Source organism: Paramisgurnus dabryanus, chromosome 10 (assembly GCF_030506205.2).
Source record: "Paramisgurnus dabryanus chromosome 10, PD_genome_1.1, whole genome shotgun sequence".
NCBI lineage: Eukaryota > Metazoa > Chordata > Actinopteri > Cypriniformes > Cobitidae > Paramisgurnus > Paramisgurnus dabryanus.
Genome location: NC_133346.1, coordinates 21,459,383 through 21,486,416, shown reverse-complemented (window position 1 = coordinate 21,486,416; position 27,034 = coordinate 21,459,383). Strand labels below are relative to the sequence as shown.

At 36.8% G+C, this 27,034-nt stretch overlaps 1 protein-coding gene across 3 annotated transcripts; it reads right to left on the bottom strand.

The window, feature by feature from the left end:
• Positions 1 to 47: 47 nt before the first annotated feature.
• LOC135779578 (uncharacterized protein KIAA1958) lies at positions 48 to 27,034 on the bottom strand. 3 transcript variants are annotated; one of them, XM_065290347.1, is made up of 6 exons: positions 26,851 to 27,034; positions 22,304 to 23,360; positions 17,914 to 17,961; positions 17,217 to 17,336; positions 16,812 to 17,129; positions 10,182 to 11,750 (listed from the first exon to the last, which is right to left on the bottom strand). In XM_065290347.1, the coding sequence occupies exons 2-6, from the start codon at positions 23,343 to 23,345 to the stop codon at positions 11,566 to 11,568; spliced, it is 1,713 nt and encodes a 570-aa protein (XP_065146419.1). In that variant the 5' UTR covers positions 23,346 to 23,360; positions 26,851 to 27,034; the 3' UTR covers positions 10,182 to 11,565. The 3 variants fall into 3 exon arrangements, with proteins under 3 accessions (XP_065146417.1, XP_065146418.1, XP_065146419.1); XM_065290346.2 differs by lacking the exons at positions 10,182 to 11,750; positions 16,812 to 17,129; positions 17,217 to 17,336; positions 17,914 to 17,961 and adding exons at positions 4,177 to 5,254; positions 5,341 to 5,547; positions 5,675 to 5,854; XM_065290345.2 differs by lacking the exons at positions 10,182 to 11,750; positions 16,812 to 17,129; positions 17,217 to 17,336; positions 17,914 to 17,961 and adding an exon at positions 48 to 2,126.

Sequence of the window (27,034 nt, the reverse complement as noted above, 5' to 3'; positions counted from 1 at the left end):
ACAAATGTTTTGTTTAGAAGTATATAGGGATGATACATTAAAGCAACATATATATAGATATAGATACAAATCTAGACATAGATTTGTAATTATCAGGCTGTTTACACCTGGAATTAAGATGCATGTTGGTTGATCGAATCACAAGTGAACAACGCTAGATACAGGTGTAAACATTCGACTGGATTTCTTTTGTGGTGTAGACGCTCATGTGATCGAATTAGTTGTGGAAAATCAGACTCTTTTCCGTGAACCGGTTCTTTCGGACAGTTCGTTTCCCTGTAAACAAACATCTGACACTTGAATTTAATATGAAAATGTATAAGCTAAATGTCAGACAAGACATCTTCTTCAAGAGGAAATATGAATGTATGTATAATACAGAGATGTAGTCTAATTCTTGGTATCATATTGCATCAACATCTATTCTACAGTTGTGCTAAATGCTATCAAATGGGAGACAACGGAAAAATCGTAAATATATCACATAAGTGCTAAACAGTACTGACACACAGAACATTTTCAGACAGGAATAAAGATAATAGGATTGGTTACATAACATTCGTGTGTCTGCAATACATAGTGAGAGAAAACATTAACCAGTCTCGCAATTGTTGTACACAGTAAAAACACCAAAGTTAGCTAGATGCTACAGTCGACATTACTGCACTGGTAATAATGCAAGTTCAGTACTTCGCAATGCACCTGGCTTGTAAAACAACAGTACAATCAGGGTAAACTAATTTACAACAACATTTTGTGTGTACATAGTTTTACATACATGGCACAGACAGAAAATTGTTAACAATAGACAAAACTCCTAACCTATGAGAACAGAGCATACAAAGAATAATTTGTCTTCACAAGCATTCTGAGGTTTTGTAGAAAGTTGTTTAAAGCTGCCGTGTGGGGTTTCTACTTTCTCCTGTCTCCAGTGCAGAGACAAATAGGTTATTCCTAAGTTTGCTTCCCGACAAAAACATAAACACTGTTGTGAAAGTTTGCTATAGTCTAACAAAACAACTACTGTCCCAACCTGTGGCCTAAATTGAGGGTGGGATTACCTATGACAGTGAAGGTTGGTTTGTTAGAAATCACTAGCTTCACCTAAGTGGAGTCCATAGAGTCGAAAGAACCAGTAATGACAAAGTTGGTGCTGCCAGCGTGTGAACCTCCTGTTTGGACGGCTTGTTGTCTGAGGTCATTGCAGATCATGACTAACTGATTGCTTTGAGCCTCCGACAAGGAGCTACAGCTCTGATAAACACTGAAGTTAGTCTTTCTTCCAGGAATGTTGGCTTTCTTCACCATCTTTGCCAACTTGTTCTTCCCCAGAGCTTGACAGTTGTACCAGTGCAGGGCGGCGAGGTTGACCACAGGTTTGATGGACAGGTAAAAGGGTGCGTCTTCAAAGAGCATCGCTTGAGGTCTGCGCTGGGCGTATTCCTTGTAGTCCTGCACCGGGCAGGTTTGAGGAGAGTGTGGTGTAGCGTATATGCGCCCCTCTGCCGTAGACCTTCTAATTCTGGCGCTGAGGTCACTAAAATCCTGGTAGGTCCACTCTAGATACTCCAGTCCTGTTTCTGTGGCGAGTAAGCGTACGTCACCCCATTTCAGCACAGAGCTATGGAAGCCTGTACAGTGTCCGAAAGCCTTGGTGTTGTTGAGCCACACCAGGTTTAGCAAACCCTCAGGGTTGAAGCGACTTAGGAGACCTTGTTTCCTAAGGAGCATCTCGTCACCAAAGGTCAGCTTCATTGATTTGTGGGGTCTGTTGCCTTTACCTTTGAACTTGAGCTCCATCTGCTTCTGCTTGAGGGCATCCTGGGACCTTTGGAACTCCCTGTCTTTTGTGATGCTGTAGCCGTATCGATGCTCTTTCAGGTAGCGTTCCAGGCCACACTGATAGTTCGCAAGGCTGTTGGGCTCATACTCCGAGCCGTCCTTTTGCCGTGCATCCACAAAGAAGGAAGCCAGGTAGATGTCCAGCTCTTGGCAGGGAATGTAGTATATCTCCCTGGTCTCAGTTGGATACTTGGAAAACAGGAAGTCCCGAAAGTTGCGCAGCGCCGTTTGAGTGCTGCGAATGGTCTTCTCATTCTGTTCCCTGTATTCTCCATCATCTATCTCTGTTGAAAGGGAAGAAGGTAGTGTTTTTATTTGTACAGTTAACTGCAGCACACAACTGTAGCTTAATAAAGCATGATTTATAATTTTGCATAGGACCTACGCAGTAGCCTGTACGCCAGGTATGGGCAACTTCAGTCCTGGAGGGCCAGTGTCCTGCAGAGTTTGCTCCAACCATAATTAAACACACCTGAAGCAGCCAATTAAAGTTTTACTAGGCATACTAGAAACTTTTAGGCAGGTGTGCTGAGGCAAGTTGGAGCTAAACTCTGCAGAACACCGGACCTCCAGGACCGAAGTTGCCCATCCCTGCTCTACGCTGTAGGCTTCGTGGCAGTTTTTATTTATACTTCTGGGGCGTTGTTTGCACTGATGTGCGGTTATGCAGATCATAGTAGGCAGTGTCCACAGCCATGTTATAATATCAAGGCAAAAGCTCTACAAGAAGAAACGTGTTTTATACGTTGTTGATGAAGCATTAGCAATGATGGTTGCAACTTGAGTTGTTAAATATCGCTCCTCAACTTGGTCCATTTTTGGTTTTACCATCGCAAGCAGAAATGTGACGCAGATTTATTTTTACCTGAGGGAGGGGTTCTACTAGACCAATCCTAGCGCTTGCAGTCGACATAAAATTGACACGTCGTAACATTTTTGGAAAGGTGCTGGTCAGGCTACAAAGAGCTACTACAGTGTAGGTCCTACGCAGAAGTATAGATTGTGCCATTACTCATGTTTAAAGCAATCTGCTGAGGCAGTGCATTTTTTATTAGTGGTAAACAAAATCAATTCTTAAAGGGGACATATCAAGTGCTATAATTGGGTCCCCAGTGCTTCTATCAACCTAGAAAATGTAAAAAAGATCAACCCAGTAACTAAGTTTTGGTAAACCATTCTCTGCAAGCGTGTGAAAAAATAGGTAATTAAATTTGGCTCCCTTTGTGATGTCAGAAGGGGATAATACCACCCCTTAATCTGCACTATCCAACCATGGCACTGCCATGTAGTGCAGAGATCAGCTCATTTGCTTTAAAGGACACACCCAAAAACGACACATTTTTGCTCACACCAAGAAAGTGGCAATTTTAACATGCTAAAAATAATTATCTGTATGATTTATTTGACATCTTAAAAAAGTCTTGTGAAAGGTCCTCTTTAAGTATTACTATTACTAATAAAGTATTAATAAAATAAATGATTTATACTGTAAGCTGACATGAAAGTAGCGACTTGAGACTGTTAAAAGTCTAGGTAAAGATTACTTTTCACATTAAATAATTTTTTTTTTTTTTTGACTAGTTGGTTATTGTCACGATAATAATTATAATAGTTTCTTACAACAAAATACACAAGCATCATTGTGACATTGCAACGTTTGGTTTATTACTTACAATAACAGTCATTAAACCTATAAGTTTGTAAACAAGATGTTAAATTATTCCACTTTACTCTTCATCTTGACATGTTTGTACATGACACTGATCTGATATTCCAGCCCATTCTCATGATTTGCATATAAATAGCACGCAGTGTGAAAAGTTGTGCAATACATACGTCAAATTCCAATTTTGCGGGCGTATGATACCCCAGTCCTTAATACAGCACATCTTTTTGTGTTGTTTTATGTGTTTGTTTCTCTTCGCTTAGAACAACTTTTTGTTACATAAACTGACATCCTAACCCAAACCCCAATTCTAACCCCAACTCCATGCAACCATGGTTTTAAAGTTGACAAAAACATAAAGAAACCTGTTTATTACATGACATCCTAAACCAAATCCCAAATCTAGTGCACTTAAAAAAATTATTCATTCAATTTACTAAATAATTTTTTTAAGGTAAGTGGTTTCAATCAATTTATTTTAGCTACATTTAAACAATTTTTTTTAAAGCAACATATAACATTTGATTAAATGTAGCTTAAATAAATTGATTGCAACCACTTACCTTAAAAAATTTAGTAAATTGAATGAATCTTTTTTTAAGTGCACTAGATTTGGGATTTGGTTTAGGATGTCATTTAATAAATAGGTTTCTTGATGTTTTTGTCAACTTTAAAACCATGGTTGAATGGAGTTGGGGATAGAATTGGGGTTTGGGTTAGGATGTCAGTTTATGTGTCAGTGTGGCAATGATTTACAAACAGAAAAAAATTAAGAAACCAATACATAGAACGATACGATAAGATGTGAACAGAAGGGACTGATGCAAAATTGACTCATGAGGTAAAATCACCAACAAACACTGTAGTTTTTCAGTGGAAGCTATCAATTATAAAATCAGCCATTTGATTTGAGGTTGTTTAACACAAAGGTAAATACAGGCAATATGACTCAGAACAATGTGTTTTTTTTTAGTGTGAATAGCTAAATTCTAATGACAAACACAAATAGATCAAACACATTTTATCACAAATGAGCCCTACCATCAACAATCAAAGCAAAGATACTGTAAAGGCAGACCAATTATAGATATGAACTGTTCCCTTAAAGGGATAGTTTACACCAAAATGAAAATTTGGTCATAATTTACTCACCCTCACATTGTTTTAAACCTGTATGAATTTCTTTTTTCCGATGAACACAAAAGAAGACATTTTAATAAATGGTGATAAGCACACAGCTGGGGGAAACCATTGACTTCCATAGTAAGATAAAATACTATGGAAGTATTGTGATAATTGATGATGAATTTCTTCTTTTGTGTTCATCAGTAAAAATTCATTCTTACAGGTTTGGAACAACATGAGGATGAGAAAACGACAACAGAATTTTTATTTTTGGGTGAATTATCCCTTTAAGTTGGGTGAGTTATCTGTGGCCTTATTTGCTGACGATTGGTAGAAGTTCCCCTTTTGCTTTCATGCTTTTAATCTTGGCTTTAATGCCATCATCCATAGCTTGCCGGCATCTCACGGCATAATGAGCCAACGTTTCTTCTTTCTCGTCCCATGGCGGTAAAGCGTGGAAAATTTCAGGGGCCGCCAAACTGAGCTCCGCAATGGCCGCTGTCCTGGAAATAGTGTTGCGGTCCACACCGACTCTGTCAAAAGCCACTTTCATGGATACGCTACGTCGGAACTCTTGCAGTGCTGCCATGTATCGTGCGATCACGCCAACAACATTTTTCACTGAAAAATAATCATGTCATTCCTTAATAAAATCGTACAGTGTGAAGACAATTTTACAAACTTAAAATTTGGCAGCCCAGACTTACTTCGCACACGGGTGTTTTCACCATCCCTGCTTCTCTTTGAAGAAATCTTAATGTTCCTCTGCCTCTCCGACGGAAGAAGATCCACCTCCTCGAAAGAGTCAAAGAGTGCAGGAGATTCAAGCGAAGCTCCTTCATCTACAGGGGAGCCAATCATCTGATGCGAGCTGCCTGCTTCCATTTGACTTGAGGAGTGGGTCCTTCTCTTATCTACCAATCAGAGAAAACCAGACCTTCGTTATTAAATGACTGCTTAAAATCTCCACGCCTCCATCCCTATTATCTTCATAGTTATTCTTCTGAAACAGCACACGTTGAGATTTTAAGAAGTGATTACCTGGCCGTAGTTGGTCTTGCAGAAAGTCGCAGATAAGCTCAGCCTTCTTGGTGAGTTCCTGTTGCAGAAGTTCTTTGTCCTGCCTCAGGCTGCTGATGGTTTCACCCATCAACTCACTTTTGCTCCTCTCAGCCTGTAGCAGAGCTTTCAGCTTCTCTATTTCATACACAGCTGGAGGAACTGTTTGAGATAGAAAACAAGCTTAACCTCAGGAGTTCCTATAGTGAGAGCTGAAAAGATAAATCACAGACTGCCTTTTTGGATCTACAAAAAACGAATCTTTCATCTTGAAGAGTTCTGCTCAATAAAAATCTGATCTAAATTTTCTTCCAGGACGGTCTTCAAGTGGACTTCCAGCTTATTCATGCTAGTCGTCAGATGGTCTAACTGGAATCCCAGCTTGGCATTGGTGGACTTCAACTAGTCTAAATGGTCTCCAAGCATGGACATGTTGGTCTTCAGCTGGTCTAACTGGCCTCTAAGCTGATTTCTCATAACCAGACCTGGCTGGGCTTTAGTCTAACAAGTTGACAAATGTGCAGATTGGAACACTAAAAACCTATAAGCCAAGCTGACCAACCTGATCATCAGACTGAAAATAAAAATAAAGGGGCGGTCTTTTGTGGCGTTCAAACACATTTGACCACATAAGCACCAAAAAAGCGATCAGGTCGAAAGCGTACCTCTGAACGTGGTTGAAAGTGGATAAGCTCATAACATTTCACACCCCGTTTACACCTTTATTTAGTGTTGTCAATTTGTGATTCAATCTACTAAAAAACTAGTAATAGGCCGATATATCGGGCCGATATTTGCGAGTTTTATGTGTATCGGCATCGGCTGATACATGGCTGCCGTGTTCGCTGATTTTTTCCGCCATTATTTACAGACAGAGTGCTGGAAGCCGCAAGCTTATTAAACTAAGCTCTAGTCCTAGTTTAAGTTAAGTCCTGTCTGGGAAACCACCCCTATATATATTTGTAGTAGTAAAGTGCTAGAAATCAATATCCTTTGCTGATAGTTCCTCATCATTGTGGAGAGTGCAGTTCATGGTTCCATAGCACCCTCACCTGTTTTTACTATTGTTAAATATAGTTTTTTTTTAGTTCAATAAATGTTACCTTTTTTTTTTTATTGAGAATTGTAACATTTGGCATCATCATTGTGTCATTTTTATGATGTAAACTGAATGAAAAAAGCAGTATCGGCTCCAAATATCGGCTCAAGAAAATCGGCAGCCTGTATCGGGTATTGGCTAAGACTGATGAAACAAAAATCGGTATCGGCACTGAAAAATCCATATCGGTCGATCCCTATAAAACACGTCTTAATACCAGGTAGGGATGGGCACGGGTACTCGATTGTACTCTAAACTTTCTTTTTTTTAGATAACTAAGTTGAAGACTTAGTTGAAGTCTTGCATTTTATGCAGATAGATGCACGTTGTACATTTATGTTGTATATAAGGCTTAATATTATGCAGAGTGCGTCATATAGAAAGCGCTTCGGTTTGTGTTTATTAACCCTTTAGTTTCACTTCATCACGCAGCTTTTCCTGATAGAGGTTTCTGTTAAAAACATTTAATTAATTAAGAATCTAGTATGTGTTCATTGTTCTGTCATAGTTTCTTCGAAATTAAGTTTTATTTGAGTGTTTTTAATAAAAATATTTTCATTTTCACCATGATGTGTACGCCCCGCCCCTTTGATTGCCCCGCCCCCAGTTAATCGAGTACTCGTTCTTCAGACCTATGGATTAATCGAAATGAAAAAATGACATAAATGCACATCCCTAATACCAGGTGTAAACAGGGCCTTATAGAGACTGCAACATATCTGGAACTTGGTTGAAAATTTATTTTCCAGCAAGATGAGGAGCCTGAGCATAAGGGCAACGTTATAATAAAATGGTCATGAACCACCAATGTCAGAAAACTGACACCCTTTTAAAGGAATCATTCACCTGAAAATGAAAATTCTGAGATTGTTTTACTTATCCTCATGTCATTCAACACCCATTTGACTTTCTTCTTTAAATTACAATTATTCAGAAGAGAACCTGAAGACCTGCTGGTTCTCCGTGCAATTTAATGGGGATTGAATCTCTTAAGCTTACAAACACAGCATAGAATGTCATGAACATGCCAAGTGGCAGTTTGGCAGAAGTCAAGTTTTTCAGGTAATAACATCCTAAATTACAGCCTGCTTTTTAATGCTGCGTTCAGACCAGCCGCGGTAGAGGCGCCAAGCGCGAGTGATTTCAATGTTAAGGCAATGTAAAGACGCGATTCCGACTTATTCGCGTGTCTAGTTGGCGCAATTGAGCATTGCCGTGGGATAAGCGCGAGTTGAAAAATTTTAACTTTGGTGGAAAAACATGCTGCATTAACCAATCAGGAGCTTGCTCTAGTAGTAACATGATTACAGGAAGCAAGCAGAATCGCAGAAGCCCCTCCCATGACACGAATTTTCCGCGTGAATGTCTTGATGACTAGAATTTCATACGTGAATGAAGCGAGGAAACTCAAAATGTTAAAGTGGCAAACTACACGCGGTAGACGCGAATTTGACGCCTCAAACTGGGGCTGGTGTGAACCCACAGTAAGGGGCCATTCACATGTCGCACCTAAAAGTGCATGGAAAGCGCTAGGCGCATAGGTTCTTGTCAAATGACCTGCGGTACGCTTGCGGCATTCTGAAAAGTTGAGATGTTTTTAACTCAATGCAGACGCACCTGGAAGAAACGAGTGACCATGTCGCTTCCATTATGAGAGTACATACGCGTACCTACATTTAAAATACTTGAGCTCATTTAAAATACTTGAGCGTGCAAAAGATGCAATATGTGAACGGGCCCTAATGGTGCTTTTCTATACATTTAAAGTTCATAATAAGATGGAACAACATAAGGTCAAGTTGATGATGACAAAATCTTTGGTTATGCCTTTAAGCAAGGTACAATATGTAGCCATAAATAAACCATTTTTGATTCTCCAAAAAACCAAAGCTTCTTAACAGGACAATTTTTTTTGCCTCTTTCAACTACAGATAAATTTTGTGCAACAGAAAGGATGTTAAAGGTTATTTATGGAATCATACAGCATGACATAAAACATTTACTTGTTTAAGTGTAGTGCTTATCATTAAGCTGTATGTTGGTATGTTTTCCATTTTATTTTATTTTTTGCAATATTGAATGTATATTGGTAACACTTTACAAAAAGGTTGTAACAATTAGTTAATGCATTAGCTAACATGAATAACTGTATTGACATCAACTAACATTAACAAGAATTATTAAATGCTAAATAACCATATTGTTCTATGTTTGTTCATGTTAGTTAATGCATTTACTAATGTTAACTAATACAACCTTATTGTTAAGTGTTACCCATATATTTGTATATATTTCTCTGTATATATTTGTCTGAATATATATGGAGATGATGGTGGTGATAGTAAACCTACGGCTTGAGTATTTTATTCTTAAAGAACCCCAAAAAACCCCACAACAATAGCTGGCAGGTGTTTATAATGGCAATCAAGGAACAGGTGATGGAGCGTAAAGGATTCTGGGAAATAAAGTCCAGATAGGTATGAACAGGAAAACAGGCAGGAAAACCAAAATTCATGATTTTTTTTATTATTTAAATTTGGCTTGACACAGAGATTCAAAATATCTTTTAACTGCATAGCATATCTGAATATTCCTCTAGTAATATTTATTGTGAAAGTTACTCAGATTTTTCAGATTGCAAAATTAAACCTTGAAATGGATGTCAGTCATTATTGCTTTTGTTTTAAGTTGATGTGAAACATCTAAAGACAAAAAAGTACTTTATCTCACGTTGGGTGGTCTAAATATAGTTTCATTATCTTCAGAACATGACCTTTTTTCAGTGAATTTGGTATATTTAGGAGAAAAAATTATATAACCAGCACCTCAAAAGATGTGTGTTAGCTCTCCTGCTTTATATAAAGGTGTGGTTCACAATTTAAAAAAAAAAACTTTGGATGAGGGAGCCGGTCGAGTACCAAAACACACTTGTGGCCAATCAGCAGTAAGGTACGTGTCTACTTACTGACATTGTTGCCTGGGTTGCGTATATGTGGGGCGGGCCTATCAAAAGAAGGTCCAGATTCAATTGGGGAGGGGCGTGTTTGTATAGGTGATTTTAAATGTCAACATTGGCTTTCAGAGATCAGGTACCCCGCCTTTAAAGGATTTCTTATCTTTGCCAATAAGAAATTACAGAATGACTTAATAAAGATTGACATGCAGAATCCACATTTAAATAAATCTCATCAAATCACTGATGTGGTGCCAACAAGTCACAAGCAAAGCAAATCCAATAAAAAAATTATGTGACAATGCAATTCTAGTCATATAATAAAGCCAAATTGCTACCATAGTACAAATGCTACTTTTCAATCAAACTGTAAGGAACCAATGCCAAGATGAATCTTTCCAACAATTTATACAACGGCAAAAATGAAACGAACATAATACTTTCAAGATTGATTTTATTGTAATGCATCAGAAAATGACAAGAGCACTGGTGACACGCGGGACTGTTGAAGTATTTACATAATGAAAATATATGTATCAGTAATCGGTCTTTGAGGAAGTGCTAGATGTTGAACAAAAAACAGAATTTAGTACCACTGAAACTGGGTAAAAAACAAACTACTGGTCATGTAAATGTTTAATTCCTAACCATTAACAAAAAGTTTGATCTTATTTTTATTAAAACTTGAATGTTGACTTTTTCCCTATTATTTTAGACAACGTGATTCTGAGACGTCCTTTTTACCAGAACGTATTATTTGGTTGTGATTCTTGTATTGAACCCACCAATATTTTAAAAAACTGCTTTAAAAAGGCATATAATGATTTTTATCATTTGTGAGTCATTTCAAGACCTCAAAGTACAGTAAAAATACTTAGGAAATGTCATTAAAACACAAACTGTTACTACCTGTTTGTTTATGAACAAAATGTGCATTGTTTGCTAACAGGAAGGCTTACAATAACTGTTTTTTACAATTCACTTGAAAAGCTTGAAAGCCAAAATATCAGCAAATATACATTTTGCATCAAAATATGATGGTTTGACGGTTTAACCAAGACGACTGAATAACCTGAATACAAATAAACCTATGTAAGACACATTACAGTGTCAGTAAAGCAATTACGAACATTAACTAACACTGTTGCTTGTATGCTTAATGCTACATATGCGACCCGTCGCATTAGTACAATACCTCTTTCAACCAAACTCCACATCTCTGGCAGTAATTTTATATGCTGTTTGTAACAGACAATAAAAGCCATTAAGTAGAGGCTTAATGTAAAAATAAAAAATTGCAAATAAAAAAAAATGATATTTTAAATATCATGCTAACTTATAAATATCTTACGCCATTTTTATGCCTGTCATGCACAAATACTGAATGATGTTATCAATTTACCATTAGCGAATAAATCGAAAAGAATATAAAAAGGCAATACAGTTTACGGTTGTGTTGATATACTGACTATATATAAAGATACTGTGTACGAGTAAAAACTTAAAATTTCATGTTTTGATTATTACAATGCTACATGACTAACATAAATAAGCACTAGACTATTCTAAAGCTAATATAAGTGGTTATAATAAACAGTTTTGTGGTGAAGTCAATAGCTCAGTTACGATCACAGTATAGATAATTTTGGTTTAATGAATGACAACAAAATAGTAACATTTATTTTTGTGTCCATGATTCAGTCGTCAACTGAAATTATTCTTAATGGTTTCAAACCAATTTGTTTACATACATGAAATTGCTTTCAACAACGTTTATCTTTTAAAGTGTATGTATAAGTGCATTTGTCTGCGAATGAACAGTTACATATACGATGGGTCGTTTTTGCCTGAAGACTGTTCGTCGCAGAAAAGAAATGATTCTTGAGAGGATTCTTGTTTCTTTTTCTGACCGATTCGAAGCCGGCATTTGTTAATGCAGGCCTTCTTCAGCTTGGATGATTCAACAGGTGTCCATCCATCTATAGTAGAGCACCGAAGAACATACGCTGCAAGAAAAAATGAAGAAAATACATTATATAATACATCACACTAACTATTTGCAAGCTACTTATTTACACTATTTTGAAAGCTGTCTGACTACTAACTATGTCCACACTAAAATAAAGGGGGGGTGATATATTCCGTAAGTTTGGCTGGTCCTGCGACTTACAGTCAGGTGCGACTTTGTCAAAATTAATTCATATGAACCAAGAGAAACCATTACAATCTACAGCCACGAGAGTTTGCTATATGCTGCTCTTGTATTTATGTAATTCAATGGATTCAGTGACTGTCTTGAACTTGATTTGGCTTATCGTGTTAATTTATATTCAGCAACCAGGTATGTTCTGTATGCTATTGTGTATCGTGTAAATAACCGTTAATGTTACTTTAACATGTACGGACACCTATTTAGCCTGCTGTTCTGTGCAACTGTTAATAACTACAAAATACGGTTGTCCCGGTATATTTATATTAGTAATATATATATATATATAAACAATTATTTAAATTTTGCCATAGATATAAAATTCAGCAACACTGTAAAATTAAAATTTTATTGGCTACTTAATTGTGAAAAAATTAAGATCATAGATGCCCGATCCCTTGGAAAACATAAGATATGCTCAATTTATTTGAATCAAAAACGCTTTTGAAATTCATAAGCCTCTCCGATTGGTGGATCTCAGCAGTTGTAATATCTACAATGCATTGATGAAAAAGCTTAATAAGGGTGTTTTACATTTCATGTCTTAAAGGGTGCAAAATATGCGGCCGTGCAGCTTTCCTCCTTCTTTTCAAAGTGCTTGGGTGCTCCCATAGCATCTGCCGTTGCTAAGCAACTGCGTGATGTTGTGCCGAGCACCCACAAATGGTTAAAGGAATCAACACTATGATTTAAACTTTCTGGAATTTATGTAAAAATCCTAGACTTTTGTAATAAAAAGCAAATGCTTCTATTAAAACATTCCTATTTTAACCCCTTAAAGTTTCAATGTACTGTGGGAGGAACACTGCATTATGTGACAGCAAACTTCACATACAACAACTAAAAAACAAAAAGCTAAACATATCACATATCTTTGTAAAGCTGAGATTTGTAGATACAATCAACACAGCAGTTAAAATTATTGTCCATTTTAGCCCATTTCCAGGAATGCTAAGGGGTTAAAAAAAAATTGGATTCAATGATTCCTTTGCACCATTTTAAAAATTTCACTTAAGTAATGTCAATTAATAGTAATGTTGTTTGTATTTTTGTTGGTGCTTGTATTGTTTTAGTATATTATAGGGATACATAACGATTAATCTCGATTAATCTATAGCAGAATAAAAGTTTTTGTTTACATCATATATGTGTGTAAACTGTGTATAATAATTATGTATATATAAATATGCACACAACCATGTATAATTGTAAGAAAAAAATATTTATATATTAAGTATTTATATATAATATAAATTATACATAAATATACAACCCCAAAACAGAAAAAGTTGGGACACTGTAGAAATTGTGAGTAAAAAAGGAATGGAATAATTTACAAATCTCATAAGCTTATATTTTATTCACAGTAGAATATAGATAACATATCAAATGTTGAAAGTAAGATATTTTGAAATGTCATGCCAAATGTTGGCACATTTTGGATCTCATGAGAGCTACACATTCCAAAAAAAGTTGGGACAGGTAGCAATAAGAGGCCAGAAAATTTTAATGTACATATAAGGAACAGTTGAAAGACCAATTTGCAACTTATTAGGTCAATTGGCAACATGATTGGGTATAAAAAGAGCCTCTCAGAATGGCAGTGTCTCTCAGAGGTCAAGATGGGCAGAGAATCACCAATTCCCCCAATGCTGCAGCGAAAAATAGTTTTCTGAGCTTCTCAGAGAAAAAATGCAATGAGATTGAAGTTATCATCATCTACAGTGCATAATATCATTCAAAGATTCAGAGAATCTGGAACAATCTCTGTGCGTAAGGGTCAAGACCGGAAAACCATACCGGATGCCTGTGATCTTCGGGCTCTTAGATGGCACTGCATCACATACAGGAATGCTACTGTAATGGAAATCACAACATGGGCTCTGGAATACTTCCAGAACACATTGTCAGTGAACACAATCCACCGTGTCATTCGCTGTTGCCAGCTAAAACTCTGTAGGTCAAAAAAGAAGCCATATCTAAACATGATCCAGAAGCACAGGCATTTTCTCTGGGCAAGGCTCATTTAAAATGGACTTTGGCAAAGTGGAAAACTGTTCTGTGGTCCAACGAATCAAAATTTGAAGTTCTTTTTGAAAAACTGGGATGCCATTTCATCCGGACTAAAGAGGACAATGACAACCCAAGTTGTTATTAGCGCTCTTTTCAGAAGCCTGCATCTCTGATGGTTTGGGGTTGCATGAGGGCGTGTGGCATGGTCAGCTTACACATCTGGAAAGGCACCATCAATGCTGAAAGGTTTATCCAAGTTCTAGATACATATGATCCCATTCAGACGTCGTCTCTTTCAGGGAAGACCTTGCATTTTCCAACATGACAATGCCAGACCACATAGTGCATCAATTACAACATCAAGACTGCATAGAAGAAGGATCTGACTACTGAAATGGCCAGCCTGCAGTCCAGATCTTTCACCCTAAGAAAAGATTTGGTGCATCATAAAGCGAAAGATGCGACAAAGAAGACCTAAGACAGTTGAGCAACTAGAAGTCTGTATTAGACAAGAATAGGACAACATTCCCATTCCTAAACATTGGTCCTCCTCCAGCTGTTCCTTTATATGCACATTTAACTTTTCTGGCCTCTTATTGCTACCTGTCCCAACTTTTTTTGGAATGTGTAGCTCTCATGAAATCCAAAATGAGCCAATATTTGGCATGACATTTCAAAATATCTTACTTTCAACATTTGATATGTTATCTATATTCTACTGTGAATAAAATATAAGTTTATGAGATTTGTAAATTATTCCATTCCTTTTTTACTCACAATTTCTACAGTGTCCCAACTTTTTCTGTTTTGGGGTTGTACAAATGTATATACACATAGGGCTGTGACGGTTAGGATATTTTCTCACCGCGGTGAAGCATAAAAAAAATCATGCGGTTATGCGGTTAACCGCACAACAGTAACCCCCAAAGTCCAAAAGCACAACCCCCCACCCCCGCAAAGCATCGGAAACGTCTTCTTATTTATTATTAAAACAACAAATTATATTAGCAATAACAACATAAAATAATATTTATTTCCATAGGTATAATATATATATATATAGCAATACATATATATATTTTTATATATAATATATATAATAATTATATAATTTTTTGTCATCGTTTATAACCCATTTTGTACAATACATTTCATACAATAGCAACCTGAAAAAAACTAGAAAGAACATGCCGAGCTTAACATTGTTTCTTGCAAGCAAAACCTTGATTCCAATTTCTTTAGACATTTTTAGAGTGTTTTTCGGGTAACACTCCGTGGATATAACGCACTCCTCCAAACGCAACGGGTTGAACGTTAAATAATTTATTGCACAATAAAATGGGTTACAAACAATGACAAAAACTGTTCCATAATTCATATTAAACTCAAAAGAAACGAAAATAAATACTATTTCATGTTACTATAGTTAATATGTTTATTATAATTTTACAAAGAAGATACGAAACGAAATAACGTATTGCATCATCCCGTAAATAACTGCGCAAAACTTATGGATACTCCAATCAATGCTTTAAATTACTGCTGTCCATTTACATAATCAAGAAGATAATAAAACTTTTTTGATCCCGAGCTGGAGAAATTAGTTTACAGCATTAACGGGTCACGCGGTCAGTAAGCCCTCACCTGCCTGACTGATGTCACTATGGTACTTTGCTCCTCTCGCAAAAGTCTTGGAGATTTCCAACTGTCGTTGCTGGGCTGAAGTTTTATGCTTTACTAAAGGTATGTTTGGTGCTCCCAAGTCCGACAAACGCCACATGATAGTTAATCATCACAAGATGTGATTTTAGATAGTGGCATTTCCTCGCTACGATAGTCAGACATATAGGTCTACAGCCGACCGCGCTAGCCTTCATAACTATAGTTGGCATGTTTGACCATTATAGTTTCAAATAATTATGCTATTATTATCAGTACCAACGCGCATTTCCTGCTGCCCGGTGACCTTCTTGCACCTGAATAATGTAATGCGCGTGGCTGTGAGATTTCCTTGCACTTGAGATTTTGTTATTCGCGCAGTGAGTGAGTTGGTACAGTTCCATGGCATGCAATAAATATCAGAGCACCTGAGCATGACGCGCTTAAATTAATGGCTTCATGTTTAAGAAGATTGCGCCCGTGACAGTAGGCTACTTGTGTGTATTTAAGTACTGAAACTAAGTAATTAAATAACAATTATAAGACATGCGCACATAATAAACCCCTATATATGTTTAATGCACCGTCCCTCCCCCTTGTGCGGAAAGCAGTTTTTTCTCTAGAACCCTTGAACACAGGATGAAAGACAGTAAATTATGATTAACAATGACTTTTGTGTATAGTTCATATCATACACCATATGACTTCTGTAACTTTCACCAGCAAAATAAAGAAAATATAAAAAAGTGCGGTGATGACGATGATGAACTCAGCACCGCGGTTGGCATCTCATTACTGCGGTGATGCGGTGACGCGGTTATCGTCACAGCCCTATATACACATGTAAACCTTTTTTAAATATATACATGCATGTGTGTGCATTTATCTATACAAAGTTATTATACACAGTTTACACACATGTATGATGTAAATTTATTCCGCTATAGATTAATCGCGATTTATCGTTATGCATCCCTATTTGGTAAGTAGCTTTTAACCAACTTTAACCAACAGTTGCTGTTTGGCTAAAATAATGCTCAAGTAAAAAAGTAAACATTCACCCATCTAAGTTATTTCAGAGCCAAATACACCTACATACGTACATTGCCTAGCCATATGATCCGTTTAAATCCCATCAGAATTGCGTGAAAATTCCCAAAAGTGCCGTCCACTTGAATATACTTACACATAATCCCATCCACTCTTCTTCTGTCTAAGATCTTTTTGCCGTCAGGTACTTTCCCCCTCTTCCCGAAAGCGACTGCACCATTAAGGTCCTCCTCGCTGAAGAAATGCTCAAACAGTAGGTGAAAGAGTCTCATACTGTCCTGTCGGGACTCCTGCAGCATGGATGCCAGTTTGTAGTGTGGCAGGTACAATCCACTGCCTGGAAAAAGTTCCTGCTCGCCCAGTCTCGCTGGATTAGACAGAGGCATCTGAGTTCTCTCGTGAAACACGAGGATTCGATCAATGACTGTCTGAAGGTTTTGTAGGGTTATAGTATCTGCGTATGGAATCAGAAAAAGAATTTATTTCACAAACCTCTGTGAGGTTTCTATCGATTTACTTTAATATCTGACCTCAAGCTCACCAATGCTTGTTATAAACTCTTCCAGATGTTTCCTCTCTTCAAAATACCTCTCATTGTTTGGACTGAGATCAGATGAGCAGAATTGCTCTTCTGAGCTTTGTGCAGCTGGTATCAGATGTTCTGCAATACATCAAATGAGCATTTTATGATTAGCCTTAATAAAAGGACAAACTCTTTCCCGGTGACCATTATGTTTTTATCAACCAAAAATACAAAGTACACAATGTTTCTAAAATGCCGTTGATCACCGTTGCGAACGACGTTTTCACACGCTAGCAAGTCCACAGACAATAAAGCCATTTTCATCAGAGAAATTTTATTTCATTTGCAATGATGCAAAGTTTCTCTTTTAAATTCATTTGCCTCATGCAAATTCACCCTTTATAAATCTAAATACAGAAAGTTGTCACAGTTTTAGAGTAAACCTGACAAAACGGGTCACATTACATGCCAAAATACAATTATTTTAATATGAAATGTGCTTAATTGAACATAATATCATTACGTCTTTATGTTTAAAAAAAAAAGAAAAATGATTATTTCTTATTTCTATTTTTTGATTTTGGGATGAAATATGACCCAGACATGATGTTGGCTGGTTTCAATTAATTCACATTTTAATAAAGGACCTAAAACAATGATAGCTTTATAATATAAACAAAGACATGTTAAAGTTCTTGCACAAAAAAAAACTAACCATGGAGGGCTTTGAAGATAGCAGCATAATCCATCTTCTCATGTGAACCTGTAAACAGAATACAATTTTAGTTTGTCCACAAAATAAAATGATGAATATTCTCTTGTTATCTCATACAGGTATGCATCTTCATGCATGCTTATGATAACACAGTCACCATATGAGACTTTAATAACATTACATCTACTGACATCCATTTTCCTCTCAATAAAAGAGAGAAAGTGTCAAGCAACTCACCTGTTGTTTCATGTTTTTTTTTTTTTTTGGAGGTAAAGCAATAGCAGCACCATCCATTTCCATCTTGATTGAAATTCATATTTTCCCGAGTCTCTTGGGAAAACAGCTTAATGCTTCATTGCAGAGTGGAAGAGAGCGCCATTACATTTACTAAGTAAGGGGCCGATCATACAGAACGCATTTATGGCAGTGGCAGGTGCCTTTTTTGAAATGGTTTTCTATGGGCAGTGAGCGTTATTTGCACTGTTTATCCCCCCCAAATGCTTTGTGTTTTGGTCGTCTCGCGCACTAGGCGTTTTTGAAGGAGCATTCTGAGCGGAAAAGCACCCCACGTCATTTGCATTTTTTCTATTGTCCAATCGAATAAGAGGAGAGGCAGTTTTCAGTTTTTGGAACAAGCAATTTTCTGCTAATATGAAAGTTAACAGCAAAAGAGCGCTCACACTTCAATATTTGATTGAAAGGACAGCTGCCTCGGTGGTTGCGTAGCTATATAAAAAACGCAGCGCACTGCTCTATTTTTAAGTGACCAAAAAAAGCAGTGTGGCACACTTTGTGTTTCCAAACGTTTAAAACACTTTTGGTGTGATCGGCACTAGGGATGGGCATTCGATTAAATTTTTTTAGTCGATTGTCGGGAGAATTAACGATCGACTATCGATTAATCATTAATATTTTAATAATAAAAAATAATTATTTTACTTTTATAATTCAAAAATGTTGAACACAAAAATACAGCGTGTTTTCCTCCATGAGACCTTTATTACAAGATCAACTTGTGGCAGACAGTTAAACTACATTTAGTTAGACAAACGGAACGTATATGCGCTTGAATATGCGGTGCTCTAAAGCAGCGGAACCTGCAGCTGCAAGCCGCATTCTTAAACCTCATTTGTTCCAAAAAATCATGACCTTTTCATGATTTTTAAAAAAAAATCAAAACACGGAAGGTCACAGATAACAGAGTATGGTGTCAAATATTGCACCCTGGTGGTAAAATGTTGAATTGCTGCCACACAGTGAAATTCATTTAATTGCTTCAAGACACACGCTACGCTAGGCAACGCAACCTGCATTAGATCATTAAGACAAATTAACGTCATCGACTAAATTCTTAACGATCAATTATCGATCGTCGATTAATCATGCCCATCCCTAATCGGCACCTATTGTTGGGTTCACACCAGACGGGGAAGTGGCAGCAAGCACAGTTGAGTGTTGATGCGTCATCCACGGGAAACGCGCGAGTTAAAAAATCTGAACTTTGGCGGATTTTCGCGCCACGCTAACTAATCAGATGCTTGCTATAGTAGTGAGGTGATTACCGGAAGCGAGCGGAGGCAGAAATACAAAACAACAATGGAGGACAATCATCATCACTATACGAGACATCTTCGTACTTTTACAAGAATTAAAAAAAGAAAAAAAAGTGGAAGAAAGTGAGGAGGTCTAACAATCTGGTAAGTTTACAAAATTTTAGCTATATATTTAAGCAATGTTCTAATAACTCAATTGACGGAATAGCCGTTTCTCAATATTGCGGAGTACAAACTGTAGTTTTAAGATGAGTTTAGGTGAGAATATATATGTATAAAATTCAAATCTGCAGTCGATTGTGCCTATTTGAACATTTGTTTAGAAAGGAGTGGTGCCAGCCAAGCAGAAGCCCCTGCCATGAAGCAAATTTACGTGTGAATGTCTCGGTCTCGAATTACTACAATTTCACGCTCTAATAAAGGGAATAAACTCAAAATTTTCAAGCATCCAACTAAGCACGAATAGCGCATTTTTGCTGCCTCTTCAGCAACTAGTGTGAGCACACAGTAAGGCTAAAGCACTGACTGTGTGGTGTTGAATTCATTCACAACAAGTCACCATACAGTGTTGTTAAATTGCATTTCTAAAAAATAATGTATAGTTTTATTCCACAAATGCAACTGATATTTTTATATTGGATATTTTACCATGGGGGATGTTGAATGCTTCATTCTGATTGGTTGACAAATGTTTCAAGGGTGTGCATTATTTTTCAGTAAATGCACACCTATGAAGTAGTTCCAGGTCTGTCAACCTCATTACAGTTCCACTGTATCTTGCCATGGGCCGGTATGAGATTTTGGCGGAATGATAACCTTAAGCAAAAATACCACAGTTTCACGGTATTGCTATTGCAACACTAAAATTTGTTATTTTCAGATTTATACATACAAACAACAACTTTTTAACTGGACACAATACATTTTATTTTTAACCTGTATGCTGGATGAAAATAAAGTAGGGATGCACCGATACCGGTATCGGCCTCGATACCACATTTTCTAAAGTACTCGTTAAAAGTCCCCCGATACCAGGGATCGATACCATGTTCTGAGAAATGTCTATGTTTGAGCGGCGTGTAAGGGGTTAATGCCTCTTGTGTTGTCCAAAGAGGCAGAGTTTACAACAAACTGGAAAACTAGTCCCTTGTTTTTTGTTAAATTATATGACTAAAGCTGTTACCTGTAAATTTAAATCATGTTTTTTATTAAGTACCCGGTATCGGCAAGTACTGAAATGCAAGTACTCGTACTCGTATTCCAAAAAAGTGGTATCGGTGCATCCCTAAAATAAAGCCTTTTAAATTATATATCTTTTGTAATATATATTAAATGTAAGTTACATTTAATTAATTTTGTGTAAACCCAACTCATACCTTGCAAACGGTATTACAGAAAATGTTAGTGGTTCTGAAACCTTGACTCTTTAAAACCGGCAACCGGCCTAAATGTATCTCTTTACCAAATTTAACTGAAATAACTTAAAAGGAATAAATTAAGAATTATAAAATTAATTTATAAGAATAAATTAAAAAGAGAACAAAAGTATAGTGCTTGTTCAGTTTTGTTTATGCTTCATTCCTGATAATATAAAACTAGAAACAAAACTGAAGAAAAAGTTAATATATACGTATTGAAAGGCCAACTTGTTCACATTGTTCTCAATACTTCAAACACAAGTGCATCACGCTTTGTGTCGTGGCTGCATTACCAGCTCGGGTGTGCATAATTTTCTACTAATACAACGGGCCATCATCAGTTATTACTAATACAATAATACAACAATTATTCCCAGTTCTTTAATTTGATCGGCTAAGAGTCAAAACCCTTGCTTATGACATTCATTGTCTGTATCTCTCTGACTTGACTTAATGACAGGCGTAATGCTGAAAATAAATCAAGCTACAAATATTACTAATGTAGTTCATCTACATTTTTGACCACATCCATAAAAAAAACCATATGAGATCAAGTGACGGAAAAAAACAAATCAACTATCTGAAACTATCTGTGGGGGATCTGATATTATCTGCTTCCTGTGACACTAAAAATAAACACGATTGTATTAATATTTGCATATGCTCAATAACTACAAACACTAGACACTCCTACAGTATTAAGGATTTAAAAAAAGTCAAAGTTAGATTTACATTTAAAATAAATTCCTGGGTGAAACCCGCAAATTAAACTTTCATCATGTCACTACAAAAAAAATCCTCTCATTACTGCTATTATAAATAATCGTATGTAGCAATTTCATGTTACATCAAAGCCTCTTTAAATGCATTTTTCTATATTAGAATTGTGTCTGTGATCGGAGCAATGCCCAGTCTGTTTCATATCTATTGTGTAGTGTTAGATTTCACTCCTGCGTTGTGATAAATCTAATTTATGGTCTTAACTTAGGTGATGTCATAAATAAAGCTTGCAAACATCACACGCACAGCTTTGACAGAAATACATTTGTGTTTAATCTACTGTGTATGCAAATGCAGAGATGGAGCCATTTTGTGGAAAATCAAAGTAATAAGATTTTGCACACTTTTCATCTAAACCTGAATTAAATCCGGCTATACTGTTGCAAATGTGTTTTTATGTTATTTCTGATGTTAACACCTTGTCCCAAAGACTTCCAATGCAAATGTGATTGATCAACTGAGGAGCAAATCAACATTTTCGGCAGTAAATAAGTGTAGTGTAACTTGTTTTGGGACACAGACATTTCAGACTTAATTAGAACCTAATTTTCTCTACATGGTTAATTGTCATCAACCAACCACACACATTAGTTCATGTTCTTGTAAGTGCTAAATTTATTTATAGATAAGGGTTTTTACCTGGGTTGTCTCCTCTAGCTTCTGTATTAAGTGCCTGCACTGCTAGAAGATCCATCTCAGGGTTTACAGGCATCGACGCTTCTCCATAAGACAACGAAGACTTGGGAAATTCCTCTCTGTGTAGGACCCCCATAGCGTCAATACGTCCAGAGTGGGATAAGGCTGTCATACTTTGACTCGGTGCTGGGTTTGAGTTCATGTGCATTTTGTTCTGGTTAACATGTGGAGGCCCACGCATGGGTTTGATCATGGATGCAGGAGAGTTCTCTGGCGGTAATGACGAAAATCCCATGGGGTCAATGTCCACAGAGGAAGCCTTGATGGATGTCGCAGACCCAGATAACGGTCTGATCTGGGAGTTTGGCTTGGGTGACTGGGTAACCCCACTAGTTGACCGGTTAACCTCAGAGCTGGTTGACATCTGTGGATTGGCCACACTGTAATAGTCTTCACCCCTTTCTTGTTTAATCTTCTTCGACCCTGGATCGGTGCAATCCTCAGGTCCTGGTCCTTTACCGGCTCGTTTCCTGTGCGTAACGCTCGTGATGTGGTTGGGCTCGGAGTCACCATCCTCATCAGTAGCCGAGGACTCGCAGACGATGTCGTACAAGTTGTTACTGTACTCATCAGCTTGGTCGTCCAACTCGGAGGGTTCACTGCAGTTGGAGATGTCACACGAGTCGTGGATCTGACTGGAATCGCCTTGACTGGAATTGCATTTGCTTTTTCTGGTATTGCCGAGGAAGCGCTCGGCAGGGGTGTTGTGCATGACGGCGGCCGTCTGCATAATATTGTCCGTACTGATGCTTCGACTGTCTTGGTAACACATTCGGTCCTTGTTTCCTGTTTTGCAGGTGGTATTCAGTGGCCAGTGGTAGGCGTGGCCAGCGCTGCAGCCCCACATTGCAGTGAGGGTACCATGAGAGCCCTCGTTCAGCATATGTTTGAGGTTGGGGATGAGAGTGCAGATTGTTCCATGACTGTGTGCCCATTTTACCAATTTAGCCAGGTTATCAGATGAAGTGTGCAAGCAGTCTTCCATGTTGAGCGTCTTCCCCTGGTACGAAAATATTAAGCATTTTTTTAATACAGAGATTAAGAATGAAATAGCATTTACAACCTGTTATTCTTCTGTATTGTGGGATATTCAAAATAATGTAGGACGTAAACATGACAACACACAAACCTGTAAGTTAGCTCTGGTGATGTCAGGTAAAATGGTACATTAGTTCCGAGAAGTTAGTACATTTGACAAATGCTTTGGAAGTAACATTGACCCCTTATGTATTACAAGTCCAGGAACATCTGTTAAAGGAACACGCCCACATTTTGGGAATTAAGCTCATTCACCATATCCCCCAGAGTTAGATAAGTCCATACATATCTTTCTCATCTCCGTGCGTGCTGTAACTCTGTCTGACGCAGCCCCTGCTAGCTTAGCTTAGCACAAAGACTGGAAGTGAATGGCTCCAGCTAGCATACTGCTCCCAATAAGTGACAAAATAACGCAAACATTTTCCTATTTGTGTTGTGATTTGTATAGTCATACCGTGTACTAGGGTTGTGACAATTAATCGGGCAAATGCGCATTTTCTCAATGAATGAATTTGAATGAATTACGGTGAAATGCAGGCACATCCAAAAGCCAGGGGGCGCTCTCGCTTAGAAACACCATTTGTGCCACAGAAGAAGTAGTATACCAAACACTATTCCAGGAAATGTCTAAAGGAATATTTATATCGCTGTTCTTCAGATTGTTTCAGGTATTTTCATGATAATAAAGAATATTTTAAATGATTGTGTTTGACGAGTGTTGCTTTTTTAAATGCACGTTATAAACGAGTCAAACTTGTAGTGATTTTAGATTGATAAGGACTTCCTACTGATCACGGAGCCGTAATACATGCACAAGCTTGCAAAAAACAAACCAGACAGTTTAATAATGTAAACAAAATAAAATAAATGTCACCAGTTGCACTTGCAGACATATCCCAAATAACATACACGTGCCAGGTACTATACTATACCACTATACTAGTGAAGCAAAAAAGTTCATCAAAGTTGTCCTATGACAAGAACGGTTATTGGGTATTGCAGTGGTTCTCAAACTTTTTCGGCGTGCGGCCCCCCTTGTGTTCTGTGCATCCTTTTGTGGCCCCCAAAGAAAATTTCTGACATAAAACATTACAAAACTTAAAATTTGCATTAATCAAAACCTATTAAATTATACAATGTAGTGCTGTTGGTTCGTAGCCTTATGTTTCTGAGGTTTAAATATACAGAATTTAACATAAATTAATGTATTTTATAAAATGTCATTAAACTGGGGCCCCCTCTGGCACCATCTACGGGGCCCCAGTTTGAGATCCACCGAGGTATTAGTTTTAAGACGAGGTTTATGAAAGATTTTGATCCACTTCAAATGTTGACTAGTGTATATTGTTCGCATTTAGGGATGCTTAACGATTAATCGCGATTAATCGTTAGCAGAATAAAAGTTTTTGTTTACATCATATGTGTGTGTGAACTGTGTATAATAACTTTGTATAAATAAATGTACACACATGCATGTATATGTTTTAGAAATGTTTACATGTGTATATACATTTGTATATTTATGTATAATTTATATTATATATAAATTAGGGCTGTCAAAAGATTAATCGCGATTAATCGCATCCAAAATAAAAGTTTGTGTTTACATAACATATGTGTGTATACTGTGTATAATTATTATTTATATATAAAAACACACCCAATCATGTATATATTTAAGAAAAAATTGTTATATTTATATATAAAATATTTATATTTATATATAATATAAATTATAGAAATGTATATACAGTATTTAAATGCAAATATTTCTTAAATATATACATGAATGTGTGTGTATTTATATATACATAATATTTATACACAGTACACACACATATGCAATGTAAACACAAACTTTTATGTTGGATGCGATTAATCGCGATTAATCTTTTGACAGCCCTAATATAAATACTTAATATATACATTTTTTTCTTAAAATTATACATGAATGTGTTCATATTTATATATATACATATTTATTATACACAGTTTACACACATATGTGAAGTATACAAAAACTTTTATTCTGCTAACGATTAATCGCGATTAATTGTTTAGCATCCCTAGTTCGCATCAACCTAAAACTTTGACACATGTTACTTTTTGAAGTATTCGAATTAAATCTCATTTATTGCTAACTGTTGCGATATGCACATCACGGTATGCACATTTGCTCTATTTTTACCAGTTTTGATATATTGCACATGGCAGACACTTTTATCCAATACGACATTCAAGGTATACATTGTTATCAGTCTGTGTGTCCCCTGGGAATTGAACCCAAAGCTCTACCAATTCAGCAAAAGCTACACAAAAAAGATATTTTGAGACAAATATATGTAGTGTATAAGCTTGCTCAAAGTTTCCGGTCCTTTTAGGTTTTGAGACTAGCACATGAATGTTAGTGCCTGTGCGCGCATGCTTATTTTGATGTGTTACACAAGCAGGCTTATGTCAGTTAAATAATTTTCAGGTTTAAAAAAATATATATCATAATAAAGTATAACTAGATTTTGCAAACTTAAAGCATTATTGTATATCAAGTATTGCATTTTCCTTGAATACTGTGCAGCCGTCGACTATAATGTTTGTAAACATGTGAAATTGGCCCAGAAAAATTGATTTATGTTGTTTAAAGATGAAAATGATGATGCCCAATAGACAATTTATATTGACTGAATGTGATTGGCTATATTTATTTACTATAAGGCAGAGAGGTGATGATACTAAACAGTAATACCATGGTATTACCATGGTGCATGTCGTTGAAAGCATATTATGGTAAGATAACAAAGTACACAACAGAAAGCTATAAGGTTGTTAATGTATAATGTACGTTACCATGGTACTTTTAGTTAAGTTACTACTAGTGTCATTTGAAGACACACCTCTATCACTAACAAATACAGATGATCACCAGCCAACTGCATTTTTTTGTATTTATGCTCTTAGTTTTTGGTATTGAATTATTAACAAGTCCATTTATCATACTATTACATGGTATTCAAAGGCACTTCACGTAATACAGTACATCTCTAAAAACAAACTACGATATTTAGATACTTTGTTAACGTGCAACTTGGAAGACACACCCCTATCACCAACAAGTTCAGTATCACCAGCCACATGCATTATTCCCTGCACTTTTTGTTGCGTTTTATAAGTTCAAGAAGTTAAGTTGATACTGTTAATGCCTGTGTTATTTCTAAATTGACAATGTGTGTCTGTCTGGAAACCGAATCAGTTGCCTACATACACCGCAATTTCGTGCACCGCTTTCGGCTTTGCACTCGCAAGGTTTAAATGCATGGAAAAGCTGTTTAGGTAAGCTGTAAAATCTATAGGTTAACCTATCACTAGGTTTTGAGACACCGCTCGTATCTCGGTATATCTGTATACAGTACGTAACACAACACACACACAAAGAGCCAGACAATAACATCATGTACCTTCACACAGGAGATAAACGCCGATATCCGCTCACATATGCTGTCCGCCGCCTCTTTCTTCGATTTCAGTCATCATTTGTTTTTGAAGAACATTTATTTCTAAGGCTTTTCTTCAATTTTTGACAGCTTTTAATACAAAAGCCATTAATTTTGCTTTTAATGGACGCGTAGCGGGGACTTCCGC